The 19,570-nt window shown below is 47.0% G+C and overlaps 1 protein-coding gene across 4 annotated transcripts in view; it reads left to right on the top strand.

Moving 5' to 3' along the window:
* Positions 1-7,250: 7,250 nt before the first annotated feature.
* SMARCAD1 (SNF2 related chromatin remodeling ATPase with DExD box 1) overlaps positions 7,251-19,570 on the top strand; it is a 109,535-nt gene continuing 97,215 nt past the window's right edge. For 3 of the 4 annotated variants that reach the window (XM_074993593.1, XM_074993592.1, XM_074993590.1), the window contains exons 1-2: positions 7,251-7,320; positions 7,836-8,071. In XM_074993593.1, coding sequence (XP_074849694.1) covers positions 7,864-8,071 — 208 coding nt within the window. In that variant the 5' untranslated portion in view covers positions 7,251-7,320; positions 7,836-7,863. Of the gene's footprint in view, positions 7,321-7,430; positions 7,499-7,835; positions 8,072-19,570 lie in introns of those variants that run through there. The other variant, XM_074993591.1, reaches the window with a different exon arrangement.

Raw genomic sequence — 19,570 nt, 5'->3', positions numbered from 1 at the left:
CAAGCAGCTTTGAGATAAGCCAGACCCAGGCAGTACAAAACTCCCATTAATTAGGAGAATAAGCTTTGAAACTTATCTGTTACTAAGTCATGAGACTGTTGTTTTCTTTTCTTTTAAAGGTATATATACCTGCCCAAATTTGTATTGTATTATAGGGAGACACCTAAAATTGTACTATAGGGAGACACCTATAACTGGTTAGGAAAAACTCTGTCAGTTGGTGCTCTCCCCAGCAGCTGCTTGTATATTCTAATAAAGAGTCTCTGACAGTTTCTAACCAAATACAGAGTGAAGCTTTCATTTCTTCCACATTAATAATGTCTACTTTTTAATTTAGAAAGTATAATGCATGATTAAGTGGACATTTTTCCTATGACTGGATATATATTAATGTCTATTAGCAGTGGGGGTTTATTTGTACAAAAAAAAAAGAAGAAGAGCAGGTACTCAGCTCCCCTCCCCCAGCCAGTCCTGTGAGTGGGGCTGCCAACGTGCCAGTACTTAGTACCAGCAAGTACCAGCACTGAAAAGCACTATCTGTTAGGAATCCATTAAAATTGGTCTTGCTTCTCCTGCAGTCAGTGTTTGAACTCCCATTTATTTCAGTAGGAGCAGTATCTAGTCTAATATGAATATTACTTTTACATATTCTTTTGCCGTTTTGCCATGCTCCACAATACCCACAAATCCATTTTAAAACTTAAACTAGTGATTAGGGGCTAGATACTTCTGTGAGGGATAGTTTAGAAATAAATCAAAAGATTAGCTATAGCTTGCCAATATTCCTTCAGTTTCCCCACTCAAAATCCACTTCTTTCACAAAATCCTCACAAACTGTATATCAGTGCCATCTTCACTGTGTTTTATATTGTGTTCTCAGTTGGACTGGTCAGATCTTGGATTTGTACTTCTGAAAAGAGGGGCAGCTGAAATGATACTGAATAGAGTTTTAACTATAAGTGTAAGCATTGGACAGTAACAAACATCAACACTGTTTTGCTTGCAACCTTTCTGAAAAGGTGTTGAAGATTGTTCCTGTTAACACATTTTTCTGCAATGTTTCAGCTGCACATATTGCCCGTCATGGACAAATTTCCTAGTATAAATAAGGTAACTAGTAATGATGATTAGTAAGTACACCTCTATATCAGAAGGATGGATACTATATTAACTTTGTGATGCTTTCTTAAACCATCTCCTCAGTCCTGTAAACAATTTATTATGACTGTCTTTATTACTATCTCAACAACATAAACATAACGTAGGAAAAATACGCAATATAGAGGTCCAAGAGAGTATGCAAAGTATTTCTGCATACAAGTAGATTTTGCTCAAATTTATGCTGTTAAGATTTGGAATTAACATTTTTTCTTATGTGAAATTTTAGGGTTCTTCTGCCAGAATGTATCCTTAATACTGTAATCCCTAACTGCCTCCTTAAAACAACAGCTGAAAGCAACCTATTAGTCCTCCTGTAAGCACAGACTGCCTAGATGGTGTCATCAACACCTCAGACAGAAGTTTTGCCAGCCTTGCTTGCCAGGGATTCACTAAAGGTAATAATGGTGGTGATGATAATAATACTTAGCAATTATATAGTCTTTGCAAATTCAAAGTACTGTAAAAACATTAACCTACTTTATGATTTTTCTAAACTGCTGCTAACTGCTGTAGATACAAATTTTTTAAGCTCAGACATTTTTAGCATTATTGGGTCTCTTTTTTTTTTTCTTTTTGCCACTTGGTTTAATCCTTGCATTTTTACTCTTTTCTTGGCTTCCTCCCCTATGTTCCAAAATCCTGTTATCTTTTCAGAGTTTTTCAGACCTCCATGGATGGCACAGTTTACCTCACTGGCTGTGTCTACACTTGCGTTCCTCTTTTGAAAGAGGCATGCAAATGAGGGAAATTGAAAATGCAAATAAAGTGCAGATTTACATATCTGGTGCTTCATTTGTGTATTCTTTTGAAAGAGCTTCTTTCAAAAGAAGAAAAGCAGTGTAGACGCAGCTCTTTCAAAAGTAAAGCCCATCTTCGAAAGAACCCTTCTTCCCTTTTTCTTATGAAAGAAGCTCATTCAAAAGAGCAGCTGACGAAGTAGGTCTTTACCTGTGAACGCTTATGCTCCAAAATGTCTGTTAGTCTATAAGGTGCCACAGGACTCCTTGTTGTTCTTGAAGATACAGACTAACATGGCTATCTCTGTGATATCTTTCAAAAGAACAATATGCAAATGAAGTGTCAGATATGTAAATCTGCACCTCATTTGCCCTCTCAATTTCCCTCATTTGCATGCCTCTTTCAAAAGAGGGATGCAAGCGTAGATGCAGCCACTGAGTTAAAACTATAGCATTCCCTGTTAGGCTGCTGGGTTACTCAACTGCTTCAGGTAGCTTCCAACTCAACTCCTCACATACTTCAACTTCCATTACCTATTGCTGTCTTTCAGCTGCCTACTTGTCTGCCTTCTTCAGCTTGTTGCCTTCTCTCAACCTCTATTTTCTTTCATCCTGCTGTATTCTATATATGTTTCTACACTGAGCACTTTCCAGTAGTTCTTTATATAATGTGACTAACATGTCATGTGTTGGGGGATAGAAATAGGTGCAGTGAACTGTTGTGGAATTTTAAAAATATTTTTACACATCCACCTCTATCTTTGTTAGAGAAGGCAAAGTCAGAGAATTGCCTTTTGGACCTACAGTAGAAGGTGTGGTTAGGTGTGTGCTGGCTTTCCTTCCTACGGGAGTTGATTCCACAGGCTTGGCTGGCCCCTAAGAAAGCTGTCTCCTGACCAGATGTGCTTCACTCTTTTGAGAGTTCCATTGTGCCAGAGAAGTGAAGTTGTTGACCACAGCAGGAGCAGTACAAGTTCCCTAAAATTGGTGGTGTGGCACAGGTGTCTGAACTCTGGCTCCACCACCGTGCCACATGACTTTTAAAATTGGCAAGGACATGGCTCCCTCCCCCACACCCTGTCATTCCTGGACCACAGTCTTCATCCTGGAACATTATTCAATTTCTTAGATATCCAGAGTGCCACAAAGGCCTGAAAGATGAGATTTTTGAACTTGATTTCATATTCTATGGGAAACTGAGGTAGAGAGCAAACAACAGGTTTAATGTCAAAACAAAAAGCAGTCAAGTAGCACTTTAAAGACTAGCAAAATAGTTTATTAGGTGAGCTTTCGTGGGACAGACCCACTTCAGAAGTGGGTCTGTCCCACGAAAGCTCACCTAATAAACTATTTTGCTAGTCTTTAAAGTGCTACTTGACTGCTTTTTGTTTTGATAGTGTATAGACTAGCACGGCTTCCTCTCTGTTACTATTCAACAGGTTTAATGTGTTTATGTTGGCTAGTGCTGTATGCTGCAGCATTCAGTACTGTTGGAATTTCCTAAGCACTGAAGGCTTGCATAGTTAAACTTGATGGCTGGAGGCCGGTCAAGAGGTAACAAAGCCATCAGTAAAGGGCCCAGCTCATCATTTGCTATTATGGGATGGAGTGTCCTAGACAACTGGCAATTACAGTGTTACTTACAGATGCTGCTGTGTCAGGGTTTAGCATCAGCAAGGAATCCAAGAGCACTCTGGTTCCGTTTTCTTATTCCAAAAAGGAGCCCAACCACTGCTTACTTTTATCCTGAACATAGGAGGGCTATCTTGCCCAACCAGTTTAGGTGAGGTTTCATCCAAACTCCTATTGTAACTGTATCTTCAGTCAAAGGAGATTACAATGTAGCTGCAAACTCTTATAGTGCCTTCCTTGTCTATTAAAAAAGCCTCTGTTCTACTTATGTTCAGTTTTTATCAAGTGTTGTTCATCCATGAGCTGATTTCACCATAGTATTAGGCCATTTTAGTGAAGTGGTGAAGGATACATAGCACTGTGTTTCACTTGGATATTAGTGGCACCTGAGTTTGTTGTCTGACACATTCACTTAATGGGTGAATGTAGATTTTGAACATAACCATAGAGACAACCCATATCATGATGGGACTGCACAAATGAAGGGTCTAATAATAGAGGTGTAGTTTCTCATCCCTACTCAATGGGCACATACCTCAAAACAGGACTCAAACCACTGTGGCTTACCACGCCACACCTCCGAAACCTCTCTCAGGCAAGAAAACAGCATCTTATATTATCAACGGCATTCAGTGCTTCAGAGGTGCCCAGGATCATGAAAAATGGTCTGTCCTCTATTCATTGTCAGCAGATCATTCATCAGTGCCCCAGAGCTGTTTCAGTTCCAGCAGCCACCATCCCATTTTAAAGTTCCAATCACATTCTTCCTTGTTTGGCCAATTCCTTATTCTTTCCTACCATGTGCTATTTTTTACCTTTCCCGATCTCCATCTTCTTCCGACTTATTCCCCACAGTGATGTCTGCTTTTCAGATCTCTTTAACTCACCTTTCCAGTCTCCTCTTTGCCTCTAACCAACCTGATTTCTCCAGCATATGTCATCCTTCAGACATTAATCTCAAAACATTTCTACCTTGCCGTCCTCTGAAAATTTCCAAATATCCTTGCCATAAACACTGAACTGCCTATTATCCCATCATATCCGGCTTCTGAAAATTTGTCCTGCCTGCGTTTATGTTCTCCCTCCAGGCCACATCTGTTCGTGTTCACTGTTAGCTATTACTTCTACTCAAGACTAACCTGAGGCAAGTTCCTGTTTTAACTCATCTCTTTTGTTTATCTTAGTTATTACCTAAGTTTTGTTTTGGAGATGATAAACCGTTATGAACACCTCCGTCAGACTGTGTCATTTAGGAGATGCTGCTCAGAGGTTAAGAGCAAGCACATGACTTGCAGCTGTTGCCTGGTCCTCAGGCTAGTCTTGCTTGGAACAGCAGGGTAGGCTAGACATTCTGAATGTGTTTCCATAGCCATTGAGAGGCAGGAAATTTCAGCATGTTTGTCAGATACTGGATTTTCTGGTGAAAAAGACGGTGTTGTAAAGGGAAGACATTTTGAAGAGTCTGCCATTTGGGAAGACCCTCTGCCCCTTTACTCCTTTTCAAAGAGAAGGGATGCGATGGTGCCACAAGGTTGGGGAGAGCCATTTGTTGTTTTTTAAGGGACTTACTTCAGCCTCATGATTTGTTTAGCACCAACAATGTGTACAATAGGGTCTCAACATTTGCTAATCTAAGGTTTGTGAATTCAAGTATTCACAAGCATCCACAAGCAGCCACTTCCCTGGTGCTCCAAGGCAGAGAGCGCTGGCAGCAGACGCTTCCCAGGGCTCTGGGCAGCAGCGCTGGCAGCTGCCACTTCCCTGGGGCTCTGGGCAGGGATCACTGGCAGCTGCAGCTTCCCTGGGGCTCCAGGGAGGAGTGTGAGCAGGTGCAGCTTCTTCCAGGCTCCAGGTAGGAGTCCCAGCAGCCAGGCTGCAGGCATGAGCTGCTGCCATACAGTACTGTACTGTGTTTGTGAAATTCAACATTTTCAAGGGTTCTCAACACAAAACCCTTATGAATGTTGAGACCCTACTGTAGTAAAAAAACCCACGAAGGTAATAGTAGTGCCAAAGGAGGGGAAAGAGCTACTATCATGTGGCACCAAGTGGAGGAACAGAAAAAGTCACAATGAGCTGAGGTAATCAGAAGTATCCAGTTTGAGTGAATTAGATAATTTTGTTTCCTCAGTGCTAGAACAAAAGAGAGGAATATGTCAACAGAAGTGAAATGAGCATTGGACGATTTACTGGAAATGGGGAGCCTCCAACACAACACCAGCTTTCAGACTGCTCCAGACCAGTCAGATGCCATCCGAAACAACCAGTCTCCATCTATCCTGACACAGTGCAGCCCTGCAGGGTAGTCACACAGTTATCATTTTGCCTACATAGTTAGTCATAAGAACATAAGAATTGCCATACTGGGTCAGACCAAAGACCCATCTAACCTAGTATCCTGTCTGTTGTCAGTGGCCAATACCAGGTGCCCCAGAGGGAGTGAACCGAACAGGTAATGATCTCTTGCCATACATCTGCGGGAATGCCATTCTTTACTCATCCTGGCTAATGGCCTAACCTCCATGAATTTATCTAGCTCTTTTTAAAACCCTTTTATAGCCTTCTCTGGCAAGGAGTTCACATATTGACTATGTGTTGTGTGAAGAACTTGCTTATATTTGTTTTAAACCTACTGACCATTAATTTCATCGGGTGTCCCCTAGTTCTTATATTATGGGAACAACTAAATAAGTTTTCCTTGTTCACTTTCTCCACACCACTCACAATTTTGTATACCTCTATCATATCCCCCCTTAGTTTTCTCTTTTCTAAGCTGAAAAGTCCTAGGCTGTGTCTACAGTAGCTCCCTACTTCGAAGGGAGCATGGTAAGTAGGACATTATTAATGAAGTGCTGCGGTGCATATGCAGCACTTTATTAAGAACAACAAGAAGTCTTGTGGCACCTTATAGACTAACAGATATTTTGGAGCATAAGCTTTCGTGGGCAAAGACCCGCTTCATCAAAATATCTGTTAGTCTATAAGGTGCCACAAGACTTCTTGTTCTGGAAGCTACAGACTAACACGGCTACCTCTCTGACACTTCATTAAGCTAATTCTCCCCCGCGGCAACTTCGAAGTGTTAAACTGTGAAGTGCCGGCTCGCTGGTGGAGATGAGTCCCAGGCCAGCCCCAGCCTGTGGAGTGGCTGTTGTACCCCGCCCCTCCAATAGCAGCGGCTCAGTGAGGGCAGCGTTCCGCTCTCCATTGCAGCTACCAACCTCTTCTCCACTGCAGACCCCAATCACGCCCTCCTCGCTTGCAAATCCCAGACCCCATTCTGTTTGCTATGATCGTCCTTATTTTCCCCACGCCCCCGCAACAGTGACGCCATCCTGGGAACCACCTGCCCGCTCCTTGCGGTGTGAAGGGCCAGACCTGGGTGGGAGCAGGGCTAGCGGCTGGGGTGCCACCTCAGCGGGCTTTCTGGTGCTAGGGAGGGGATGGCAGGACCCACGTCCCCCTGCCCAGCAGCTCTTTGAGGGCCCGGGAGCGGCGTCCGGTCCGGGAGACTTGCCAGCCCCAAGCCCAGCAGGCGTAGCCCTGCCCCGCGCCAGGGAATCAATGAGAGAGGAACGAAAGCGCGCGCTCGAGGGCGGGGCGAGGTAGCTCCGGCTGGCGCGAGAGCCCCAGCTCCTGCCGCTGAAAGGAGCGAGAGCCACTGGGAAGCGCTGAAGTCATCATCAAGCGCCCCTCTGTCGCCGTGCTGTGACGTCACCGCTGCCACCGCGCTTCGCCTCCGGAAAGGGTCCTCGGTTCCCGGGTCCCGCGCCCTGCTGCCCCTGCGCCGGTAGGTACCTGCAGAGGCCGTGACGGGGGCGCCGCTGGTGCCTCCGCCGCGTTAGCCGGGGCTCGGCGGGCTGAGCTCCTTCGAGTTTCCGCTTCGTCCCCCCCCCAGCTGCATCCTCGGTCCCTCCCCGCCTCCGTTTTGTCTTTGTCAGCCAGGTGGCTCTGCCCGGCCGAGACAGGTGCGCGGTGGGCGCAGGGCGGGCCCTCTACCGGCCTGTGGGGGCGGGCTGAAATTGGGGAGAGGGTGGACTGGGATCCCGCCTCCCCTTCCCCTCTGGCATGGGTACATTTCTTGCCCACAGGGGCTTGTTTTGCCTCGTCTCCGGGCCAGCAAAGCCTGCCCTGGGCCGTGCTGCGCGGAGGCGGGCGAGCGACCCTTGGTTTTCCCTTCTGCAGCAGTTTCGGTGTGTGTATGTGTGTTTCTTGTCTCGATGCCTTTTGGTTTTGAATAAGTCATGGCTGATTCCCTCCTTTCTCCCACAGACAGTAGGGTCAATCTTGTCTTCTTTCTTGCAGGTGGTGGCAAGCGCTGTAGGAAGTGATTATGAGTCTGTTTAATCTGGACCGATTTCGCTTTGAGAAGAGGACTAAAAAGGTAGAGCAGGAGAATCCACCTCCTCTTCCTGCAGCTGAGGTACCAGATGCTCCTCCTGTTCCAGCAGGCGGTGTTGATTGTGGGAATGATGATGATGAGGTTACAGATGACAGCAGCAGGCCGGATACTCCAGCATCAGATATGACTGAGAAAACTGGTGAGTCATGTCTTATTTTTCTCTAGCACAAGCATGTTATCAATGTCTTCACTGGTTATACTTTTTTACAGTACTTCCATCTTCTCAGTGACAGTTTCATAACTGCATGAAAACATTACAGACTCTAACATAATATTTTTTTTCTATAAAATTGACTGCAGAGCAGAATCAGGATTTAAAATACCAGTCTTGGAGTCTGCTGAGAGCCAGTAATAAAGTGTTTAATTGACTAACCTTTTAAAACACGTTGCAAGCTTTTACATTGTAACTGAATGAATTTTTATATTTTAACATTTTGCTTGTGTGAATTGTCACAGAGAGGTAGCTGAGTTAGTCTGTAGCTTCACAAAACAAAAAAAAGTCATGTTGCACTTTCAAGACTAACAGAATAATTTTATTAGAAGATGAGCTTTCATGGTGCAGACCCACTTCTTCAGATCTGGAAATAGTGAAGATCTGAAGAAGTGGGTCTATCCCATGAAAGCTTATCTCCTAATAAATGCAATGTGACTGCATATATTTTATGTATAGACCTTCTCACACACATCTCTTAAGGAAAGCGTTCTAGAATCTCCAAAACGCAGAAGACGTGATATTCCATATATACGTTATTAAGCAGATCTGACTTCTCTGTGGAGCACTTTTAATACTATAGTGATGTTTACTATATGAAACCTTAATCTCTGACCATCACATCAGCATCATTCATCTGCTCCCTCCTCCTATGCACTTTGGCATGCAACCTTTCCATGTTGTCTGGTGGCTCTGTGTGTGCTCTTTTCATTCACTGGTATAACTGAGTCTCTGTTTCACCCTCCACCCTTGACCCTTCTGCTCCTCTCTTCCATCAAATAGTCTGACTTGGGTACTTCTGCCTTTGGTCAATACGAGCTTCCTGCACACTTGCTCTTGCATTGTGGAACTCCCTTGCAGAAATCCTGTGACAAGGGTAACTTCCACTAGTACACATTTTTCTTTTTTCTTTAAGTTCTGTCAGCTTCCCCCTCCAATGTATTTGAGTGATCCCAGCTGTCTTTTTGTCACCTTTGATTCACATCAACTTGGATTCACTAAGGGTATTTGCAGTGTGAGAGAGGGCAGTGGTTGGGAAGTAGGGTGCAGGAGGTATAGTGACAGATGCAGGCTGTGGGAGGGAGTTCAAAAGCAGGAAGGAGCTCTAGGTTGGGGCAGAATGCGGAAGTACAGGAGGAGGCATGGGGTGCCTGCTGTCAGAGAGGGGCCAAGCTAGGGCAGGGACTTGGGGTGCAGGAGCTGCAGATGACTACAGGAAAGGGCTGAGATTTGTCATGCGGCCTCCTGCCAGGCAGCGCTCAGTGTAGGTAACTCCTGGTTGGTGGAGTAGCAAGGCTAAGGCAGGCTCACTGCCTGCCCTGGACCCACACCAGGGAGATAGGGGGTAAGTGGCTCCAAGTTTGCTCTTCTCTGCCAGCACCACCCCGTCAGTTCTCACTGGCCATAGCGCCTCTGTTCCAAGTCAATCAGAATCACCGGGGGCGGTGGGAGGTGTAGGCAGGAACTGTGTGATGAGTGTCTTCCTCCACACAAACGGAGCCGCAACTGGCTGCTTCTGGGAATGGGATGGTGGCATGGGGCGGGACCGGCGTTAAGCCTGTAGGTTGCAGTCGACTGAGAGATTCCTCAGGATCAACAGTTTGATCATGTTTGACTGGTTGGTGACCACTGCTCTATGCTGACAGAAGGGAGTTCTTCCATTCTTGTGTTAATCCACCTCTGTGAGAGGCAGTAACTATATCAGTGGGAGGAGCCCTCCCACCAATGTAGCACTGTCTGAATTGGCATTTTGATCAGTACAATTATGCACACACCTGAGCAGTGCAATTATACAAAAGAGTGTTGCAACTCAGAGATGAGAGAAGGCACCACTTATTGTAAATGCAAAAATGTCAGGGGATTCAGGGGCAGATGAGGTTTTCAAAACAGTTTACTTATTTTCAATTAATTAAATTTCTAGTTGACTCTGAGCTTTAAATAGAGTGTTTTTAATGGAGAAATCATTTGAAAGCGGCTCTGCATATTCAGTGGTTCCCCACCCCTCTCAACATGCTTCATAATGTTTTTGGATGAGAATGTAGGTGAGTGTGCATGTGTAATAGTTACACTAGTGCAGGATTTTAAGCTTAAGACAGCAATCTTGATTTCATCTCTGTATAATAGATAGTCAGTGCCAAGGGTGGTGTATAGGGACGTATAGTCCCAGTGTCTTCTGTTGGTGAGTAGGTGGGCTGCTGGTTGCTCTCCTTGTTGGCATTAGGCTTGATTCATAGATAGAGAATGGCAGTAGTTGAGTCCAGTAGTTACAAAACATGAGTCAGATTGGTGCAATCCTCTGTCATATTCAAGTGAAAGGTAATCAGCTTCATTTGGATAAGCAGGTGCAGCGTAGGGCCTGAGAGCTGCAGAGTGTCCGACAACTATAACGTTCCACGGACTTCAGATGGAGTTACTATGAAGGAGGAAAGTGCTTGAAAATCAGTCTCCCTTCCTACTAGCATAACCCTAGGCTTATCTGTTTTTCAGCTTTAGCCAGCTCCTCTTCATGCAAGTATTCTCGGCAGTATGTTGCAGGTTTCTCAATATGGCAAAGCTTGACAAGGAGATAGTGTTTTGTGTTTGATATTGTCATTCAGCCTGTTTTATCTCGCTAGTATTCCTAGTGGCTTTACACAGATGTTGTATTTGCAGGAGAGAACTCAGCCATTCAGCTATTATATTGTATTACTGCAACTCAGTTGCTGACAGTAGACTTTACTTAAACACTTATGCTCCACTCGGAGTACAGATCATCTACAAGGCTCCTCCACGTCACTCTGTCTATGGACAAAACTTCTAGCTGACTCCAGGAGCACCTCAGTTGTCTTTCAGTCTCAGTAGATCTTCTCCATATTGTCTGAGATCTTCCTCTTTTGCATTTTCCTTGTGAGTTCCATTTGAGAGTTTGATGCACTATGCTCTATGATGGTTTTCTTGGATAGTGGCCTAGCTATTCCCAATTTCATCTCCTGATTTGAATGTCAAGTGGTTCTTGTCTTGCTCTGTTCCAAAGCTCCTCATTTGTGACAAAGTCTTGTCATTTGATGTGAAGGATGCACCTCAGGCATCTGTTTATGGATGTCCGTAACTTGTGATTTGAAGACTTTTTAGTATGCCAGGTCTTGCATTTTTCTCACAGTTTTTTGAAAATTGCTGCAAAACTGTGGCATCACATCCAAAATTATTAACCTGATCTGTTCAATGTATGAACCCTCAACATGTCAAGTTGTTTACAATGGTGTCTTGACAAAATCCTTCAGCATACTCTCGGAAGTGGTGACCGGGTTCCTGTTGTCGCCTCTCCTGTTCTTGATCACATGGACTGGATTATGAGCAGGACAACAGATGGCCGTCAATGGGGCTTTCAGTGGACACTTTTCAAGCAGTTAGAGGACACTGATTTTGCTGATGATAACAAGAATTCTTGTGGCACCTTATAGACTAACAGATATTTTGGAGCGTAAGCTTTCGTGGGCAAAGACCCGCTTCATCAGATGCATGAGTTGGGGGGTGGTTTCAGAGGGGTATTTTAAAGAGTGGGGTCCCAGTAAGAGGGAGGGCCAGAGCTGACAAGGTCTATTCGGCAAGGTGGAAGTAACCCAGTATCAACAGTACTTATCAAACGAGGAAAAAAAAAAGTCAGATCAGACAGGGGAATGTGAGCCTTTGTCAGAGTCTAATGGGGAAATATTAGCACCCAGAGCAGAGAAACTGCCTTTGTAAGCTGCGAGTCGCTCCCAGTCTCTGTTTAATCCATGGTTAGTGAAGTCAAATTTGCAAATAAATTGCAGCACAGAGATTTCTCTCTCCATGATGATGTCAGCCTCCTTTCACACTGAGGTGAAAGCATGGGAGAAAAGGTCACAACACTAGACAGAACTGCCTCATGACTGGATGAGCATTAACAAGGGAAAGACCAAGACAACGAGGATCAACCAGTTCAACAACACCACCATCACACTGGGAGGGGATGACCTGGAAGATGTGGAACAGTTCACTTGTGGAGTATTATGGGCAAAGATGGAGGAACAGATAAGGATATCAGTGCCAGGGTAGAGAAAGCAACAGCTGCATTTAAGACTCTCTCTATAGAGTTGACAAATAATATCTGTGAAGATGAAACTGTGGATATTCAACACAAATGTAAAGAGTGACAGCAGAAATGTTTAGCAAACTTTTGATGGTTATTGCTTTAACATAGAACTTATCGGGGGAAGGGGGGAGGAGTAGCTCAGAGGGTTTGACCATCGGCCTGCTAAAACCCAGGGTTGAGTGCTATCCTTGCGGGGGCCACTTAGGGGTCTGAGGCAAATAGATTTAAAAAAAAAATCTATCAGGGTTGCTGCTTGGCCCTGCCAAGAGGGCAGGGGACTGGACTCCATGACCTCCCAAGGTCCCTTCCAGTTCTATGATACGTGTCTCTCCATTTTTTTAATAGAACTTACGTAATATACTGTCTGTTTTTCAGAAATCTTTTGTGGTTAGTCATTGTTTGTGTATTGTGGAAGATGCTGGAAAGCAAATATTAACATTATTTATTTCATGTAAAGGATACTGGCATGAGCCAATGGAAGCCTGGTATCACTGTTTTTCGTTAAGTACATTGAATTAGATGCATGAAACTGGTTTGGTCCCTGATCCTGTATTCGGGTCTGTGTAGGTGGACAACATATGTCTGCCCAGAGCCCGGTTGATTTCAGGGAGATTCATTAGAAGTGTCTGTGAATAGGGATCCAGTTGCAGGACTGTGGCCTTAATTAGCAGTAGTTTTGAGAAACATTTGTAATTACCAATACCTGACACACAATGCTTTACATTTTCAAAGTGTTTCACAAAATTTCGCGGCTTAACAAGAGATGTTGTGGCCTAGGGCTATTTTCCAGTTGTTAGTTGCACTGGTCTGTGCATAAACCAGAATATTATTTTCAGGTGCACCAGTTGAAATGGGCTAATTGTCTTATTTTTGAAGCATGCATTCTTAGGCTTGGTTTGCAAGAAGCTGTAAATTGTGATGAAGTTATGAAAAAGAAAATAATCTGAGGAGCAGGAGATATTCCTTAACAAAGATATCTTGCTGTGGAGTAAAATGCCAAAAGAAAATGTGGAAGCCTTCTTGTTTTGATCCCATTAAAATGGAAAGCTTTTAAAGAATGCTGGTACTCAGGCAAAGGGAAGGGCTAGATGACCCATTTAGAACACATCGACCATGTCTACACTAGCCAAAAACTTCGAAATTGCCATGCAAATGGCCATTTCAAAGTGTACTAATGAAGCACTGAAATACATATTCAGCGCCTCATTAGCACGTGGGCGGCTGTGGCACTTCGAAATTGATGTGGCTCGCTGCTGCGTGGCTCATCCAGAGGGGGCTCCTTTTTGAAAAGACCCCAGCTTCTTCGAAGTCCCCTTATTCCTATGAGCAGATAGGAATACGAGGACTTCGAAGTAGCTGGGGTCTTCGAAAAGGAGCCCCATCTGGACAAGCTGCGTCAATTTTGAAGTGCCAGGGCCGCCCGCATGCTAATGAAGCGCTGAATATGTATTTCAGCGCTTCATTAGTAAACTTCGAAATGGCCGTGCTAGATGGCTACGCTAGTGTAGATGTAGCCATCTAGAATAAAAATATTTTTAAAAGTGGTCAATATGTTTTTCTCTGGTTTTAATAAACAGCACAACTGTTCTGAATACTCAATAACAAATTTACATATAAAGACACTTATAGCTTATACATTATCATTATTGATCCATGTGGTCTTATTCACAGCCCGTCTTTTGGCCACCCACAGGCTTATATCTATCTTCCTCCTGAATACAAGCTTTAAAGTCTTCAATATAAGCCATGTCTGTATGTTGATATATTGATTATCAAATGGAAGCTGTCAAGCAATTAAAAAAGTAATAGAATATCATTTTAAAATATTTTTCTACATTTTTAAATATATTGCTTTCAGTTACAATATGGAATAGGTAGTGTAAAATGCTCACTTATTTTTATTTTGATTACAAAATATTTGCACAGTAAACATACACAAGAAATGGATTTTTCTATTAATGCAATACAAATACACCTGAATCTTTGTAATCTGGGAATACCTTTGGTTTGGATCCTGGCATGCTGCCACTCTTCCTTCCCTCAAGCTGGGGGAACAGCAATGAAGGGCTTCTTTAGAGGTTCCCATAGCAGTGGGGGATGGTGCCTGGGAGCAGCAGGGTTGCATGGAGCCACATGCATATCCAGAATTGTGGTGCCAGGCAAGCGCCCCACCCCCAATCCTCTTGTGCCCAGATTTCACATCCCCCTCATGCACCATGTCTCCTAGACTCTGCTCCTCTACCCCAGTGCCCTTTGGAAAGTTCCATGATTTGGCATGCCCTATTTTCCAGGGTTTCCAGATTATAGAGGTTAGTGCAATCTTTTATCAGGGCAGTTGAATTTACAAATGCAGAATTATGTACAAAAAATCCTTTTATTTTTAATTGTGATGCCAAACTTTAGAATCTATAGGTCTAATCAGTCCTACTTCTTGTTTGTCTGAATAATTTTCTGAACAAATCTGTTTAGATTTGCAGAAGATAGTATTGCCTGCTTCCTGTTGTGATTTTTGTGTATATCATAAGTCGCTTTAGGACAGGGATTCCCAGCCTATGGGTTGGGACCCAAACATGGGTCTCCATTAGATTTTGTAAGGGTCGCCAGCTGGGTGGCTCCCAGCAGCATGTGGCTCTTTAAGGATCTATTTGCAACTGCTGCCACTCCCTGCTCCGGCTCCCAGTCCCTGCCCCGCTGTGCTGAAATGGAACTCAATTCATTGGTTTAATGGCTGGCAGGATGGAGCCAGCCATTAAACCAATTAAATTGAGTCCCGTTTCAACACTGGAGGGCAGGAAACTGCCCATGCTGCAGATAGGGGAAGGGAGTAGGAGGGCTGAGTGGGAGCCATGTGGAGGAGGCCATGGCTGCCTAGCAAAGGAGCAACGGGGGGTAGCAGCAGTGCTCATGTGAGGTAGGTGGGGGTGCATTTTGGGGCTATCAGTCTAACTGAACTGTCTGAATGGGTCACCGTCTCAAAAAGATTGGGAACTGCTGCCTTAGGGTGATCCCATGGTGTTCTGATCATGCCACTCATGCCTGTTGTTCTGTCCTCTGGGGTTCTTCATCAGCCTGACCTGCTGGGCCAGATCCTCTGGTTTCCCTTAGACCAAGGCACAGACTTGGGGTTACTGCCTCCCTGCAAAGTAAAACAGATATTGAACCAATTCAGCTCTGGGATAACTCAGTTCGAAGGGCTCAACAACTAGGAACCCAACTCCTGAAAGGGACTAAAACTCAAAATAAATCAGTCTTATTCTGTATAACAGTTTTTTTTCCACAGAGAAGGCTGATAAGGATGTCTGCACTCTTTATCGGTGAAAGAGATCTGCACAATGGTTGCTCCTTCCCAGCTCCCTCATGTAACTGTTATTTACACTGAGTTTGGTAACAACCAAGCATGTTTTATGCAGTACAAAAACAAGAGTTTAAGTGGTTGCAAGTGAAAAGAATTAGTAAATTACTAAATTAAAATGTACAAAAATGCTTACTAGTTCCTATCCACTAAAAAAACTTGTTATATGCAAATTCTTAACCTAAGCAGTTGTTCTAAACATTTCTTTCACAAGCTGAGCAGCCTCTTAGCTTGGGCCTGATCCTTCCTCCGTTCAGTCTTAGATGTTTCCAGCAGGCATCTTAGCTGGTAAGGCAACAGGGGGTGTGTCTTCTGGAGTCTGGCAACTGGCCCTATTGTTTGGTTCTCCCTGTTATATTCCTTTGCCTAAGGCAAGAATTTTTTGTGCTCACTTCAAACTTTTCTCTCCTTGCCTGGAAAAATACTAGATCCAAAATGTGTGTCAGAACCAGGTGACCTGGTCATGTCTTTTTAGACCAATGGCAATTTGAGCTTACAAGGACAAACAAGACTATTCACAAGTTGTTGACTTGATTACAGAGCCATTCAGGTTCCAGGGCACCAATAATGGTCCTTATTAGCATATGTAGAAATATAAATAGGTCCACGCTTCTCGTTTCTAATGTCACGTGCAAGAATGATACATGCAAAACATAGGATACACAGATTCAGCAGACTGTAACTGTAAAACTCATACATTATGATCTGTTTTGCATAAAGTATATGAGTTATGCATATTTATATCCATAAGTCATTTTTCATAAAACATGGTGGATGGGAGCCCAGTGCCAACAGTGTCACTTGAAAGTGAGAACATGCACTTGCATGGCATTGTTGGAGCCACCATTACAAGCTCTTTAAGTGCCAAATACACTAAAGATTGATATGTCTCTTTAGCTGCGTCTGTACGTGAGTGCACTTTTGAAAAGGTGAAAATTGAAGTTCAGCGGTTGAAATAGCGGCCATCAAAAGGGACCACACACTGCCATTATTTGGATCGGAACTTGGATCCGCTCTTTCAAAATGCCGTCGAGGTCTTTCAAAAGAGATTGTCCACGTGGCTTCAAGCCCTGTTTCGAAAGAGGGGAGTCAGGAAATGCCCCACATGGGGTCCCATGGCTGACAAGCCCTTCTGGGGCTGCAGTCAGCCGCCTCCTTTAAGGGGCCCCTCCCTCCACCTTCCTCTCTGTATGAGCCAAGTGGTGCCCAGCTTTTCCCATCCTGGCAGAGTCCACTCATGCCCACCATGGAGGCCCAGCGACAGCTCCTGCAGGAGGATGCCCTCATCATGGATGCCCTGCTGGCAGTGCTGTGCACTATTGCCACAGCTGCACCCGATCTTATTGGGTGGCTGGGTGGTCCTCCCAGGGCTGTGGGGCTCCCCCCCCCCCAGGGCACTGCCAGGCACCCCACTGGGTGCACCAGTGCCTGTGTACCCACCCCAGCAGCACCAACTGGTGGGAGCACGTGGTGCTGGGGGAGTGGGGTGAGGAAAGGTGGCTGCGGAACTTCCGCATGTTGAGGCAGACCTTCGATGAGATCTGCCAGTGGCTCGTCCCCGCACTCCGACACCAGGACGCCTGCATGCAGCCAGGCCTCACCCTGGAGAAATGGGTCACGATTGCCATCTGGAAGCTGGCCAGCCCCGACTCCTACTGCTCCGTGGGACAGCAGTTTGGGGTGGGCAAGGCCATCATTGGGGCTCTACGTATGGAGGTAAGGTGGGGCCAGGGCAAGGGGAACCCTCCACTGCAAGGGGCCAGATGGGGTAGGGGCTGGATGGGTGGGGGGCAAGGGGCTGGACGGGGTGGGGGCCAGATGGGAGAGGGGGCAGAACGGGCCCGAGGCTGGGGGGAGACGGCCACCACACCCACACTAGAGCACGTGTCCCCCTTTCCCCCTCTGCAGGTCATCAGGGCCATCAACATGATGCTGCTCTATAGGGTCATCTGTCTGGGGGATCTGGACAACACAATCCCCGGCTTCCAGGACGTGGGCTTTCCGAACTGCATTGGCATTTTGGATGGGACACACAGCACCAGGAAGTACATCAACCGGAAGGGCTACCATTTGGTAGCGCTCCAGGCCCTGGTGGACACAAGGGGCTGGTTCACCGACCTCTAGGTGGGTTGGGCCGGCCGCACCCATGATGCCCGGGTCTTCCAGAATGCCGGCCTCTGCCGGCACCTTCGTTCCCGCAGTGGGAGATCCCAGTGGCGGAGGACGTCACCATGCCACTCTGCATGGTAGCAGATGCAGCATACCCCCTACAGCCGTGGCTCGTGAGGCCATACATGGGACACCTCGACCCCACCTGGGAGGCATTTAGTGAATGCCTCAACCATGCCCACAACATGGTGGAGCGGGCCTTCAGGCTCCTAAAGGGGCGGTGGAGATGCCTCTTCATGTGGCTGGAGGTCGGGGTCCTCAACGTTCCCCAGGTGGTGGGCGTCTGTTGTGTCCTCCACAACATCGTGGAGGGAAAGGGGGGCACCTGTGTTCCCGGGGGGGCGGGGGTGCCCTCCTGCTGTTGCTGTCTATGAGCAGCCAGGTGCTGTCCCCATCTGCCAGGCCCACCAGGACGGCCACCGCATCTGGGAGGCCCTCAGGCAGGCCTTTGCTGATGGCCACCTCTGACCCACATGCACACCCACATACCATGCGCATCTGTCACTCACCGTCTCTGCCACCCCCATCCCCACCACCACCACACCCGCATATCCACCACCCGCTGCCCCCCCAGTGGAGCACAGCATGGAGTGCTGAACAATAAAGAAATGTTTATCGAACTATTTTTGTTGGTAACTATCTGCGAGGGGGAGAGAGAGGCAAGGAGCTCGTTCTGGGGCAGGGTTGGTGTGCCGCAAGCCCCGTAGGCTCCTGGAGCCCCAGCCTCCTTGGGTGCAGGGTTCCTGGCGGGGAGGGGAGGGTGCGGGTAGCACCGGCAGGTATTGCCGGCGAGGGGGCCTGGTGGGGGGTGGAGGGGGTGCGCTCAGTGGGGGCGGGGTGGGCAGGACCAGCAGGGGGAGCCACTGAGGGGGCCAGGAGGCGGGCAACAGTTGCCTTATGGTCCTGGACGGCATGGCCAATGCCCTCCAGGGTGGACAGCAACCTATCCCAGGCTGTCCTCCTCCACTGCATGTCGGTCTGCATGGGTGAGTCGCAGGTGTTGCTCAGCCACCTCGGCCTGGTGCTGGCTGGCTGGGTCCTCTTCAGCCTGGCGGGGGGCCCTCTGGCCGCGGCCCCGATGGCACGCTGCCTGGGGTGGCGTCCGGACACCTCTGATGGCTGCGGGTGGGCTCTCCGGGACGAGGGATGGCGCAGGGCTCTCCCAGCCCACAGATGGTGCGGCTATGTGGAGAGGAGGAGAGCATGTCAGTAATGTGCCCCAGATGGAGGGGACCGGGCTGTGGCCCACCTGCCCGAGCCCCCTGCATGGGGCCCCCGTCACTCCCAAAGGACACTGACACCCTGGGGGGGGCCAACCTGCCCTGCAAGGGCTGGGCCTCCTGGCCTGGGGGTGCATCCAGGGGTCTGTCCTGCAGGTGGCCCTTCCTGGCCTGTGGTGTATGGGCTCCAGGCGCTGTCCAGCACTGACTGGCTGTCACCCCTGTGCAGATTGCAGCACTATCCACTGAGGGCGGGTGCTGGGCATCACTGGTGCACCACTGCTGGGTGTTGCATCCCATGTGGGGGGTGGTCTATGTGCAGCCCAGGACCAATGGTCCTGTGTGCAGGTGACTAGCCGTTGCGTTGCCCCCACCCTATGGAGTAGGTGTGCGCCCCTCCCTGTACATATTGGAGGGTCCCTTGGCAATGTCCAGCTCCTGGTCACCTGGCTGGAGGAGCAGGAGGGGATCGCTATGGTGAGGTCCCCCTCCTCACTCGACCACTCGGTGGTCCCCTCGCCCTCCTGGGTCCCCGGTCCAGGCTGCTCCTTCTCCTCCTCCGTCTGCAGCTCCTCGCCCGAAGTCCCCAGGAA

Source organism: Carettochelys insculpta, chromosome 4, assembly GCF_033958435.1.
Source record: "Carettochelys insculpta isolate YL-2023 chromosome 4, ASM3395843v1, whole genome shotgun sequence".
NCBI lineage: Eukaryota > Metazoa > Chordata > Testudines > Carettochelyidae > Carettochelys > Carettochelys insculpta.
This window is presented reverse-complemented; position numbering and strand designations above follow the sequence as displayed.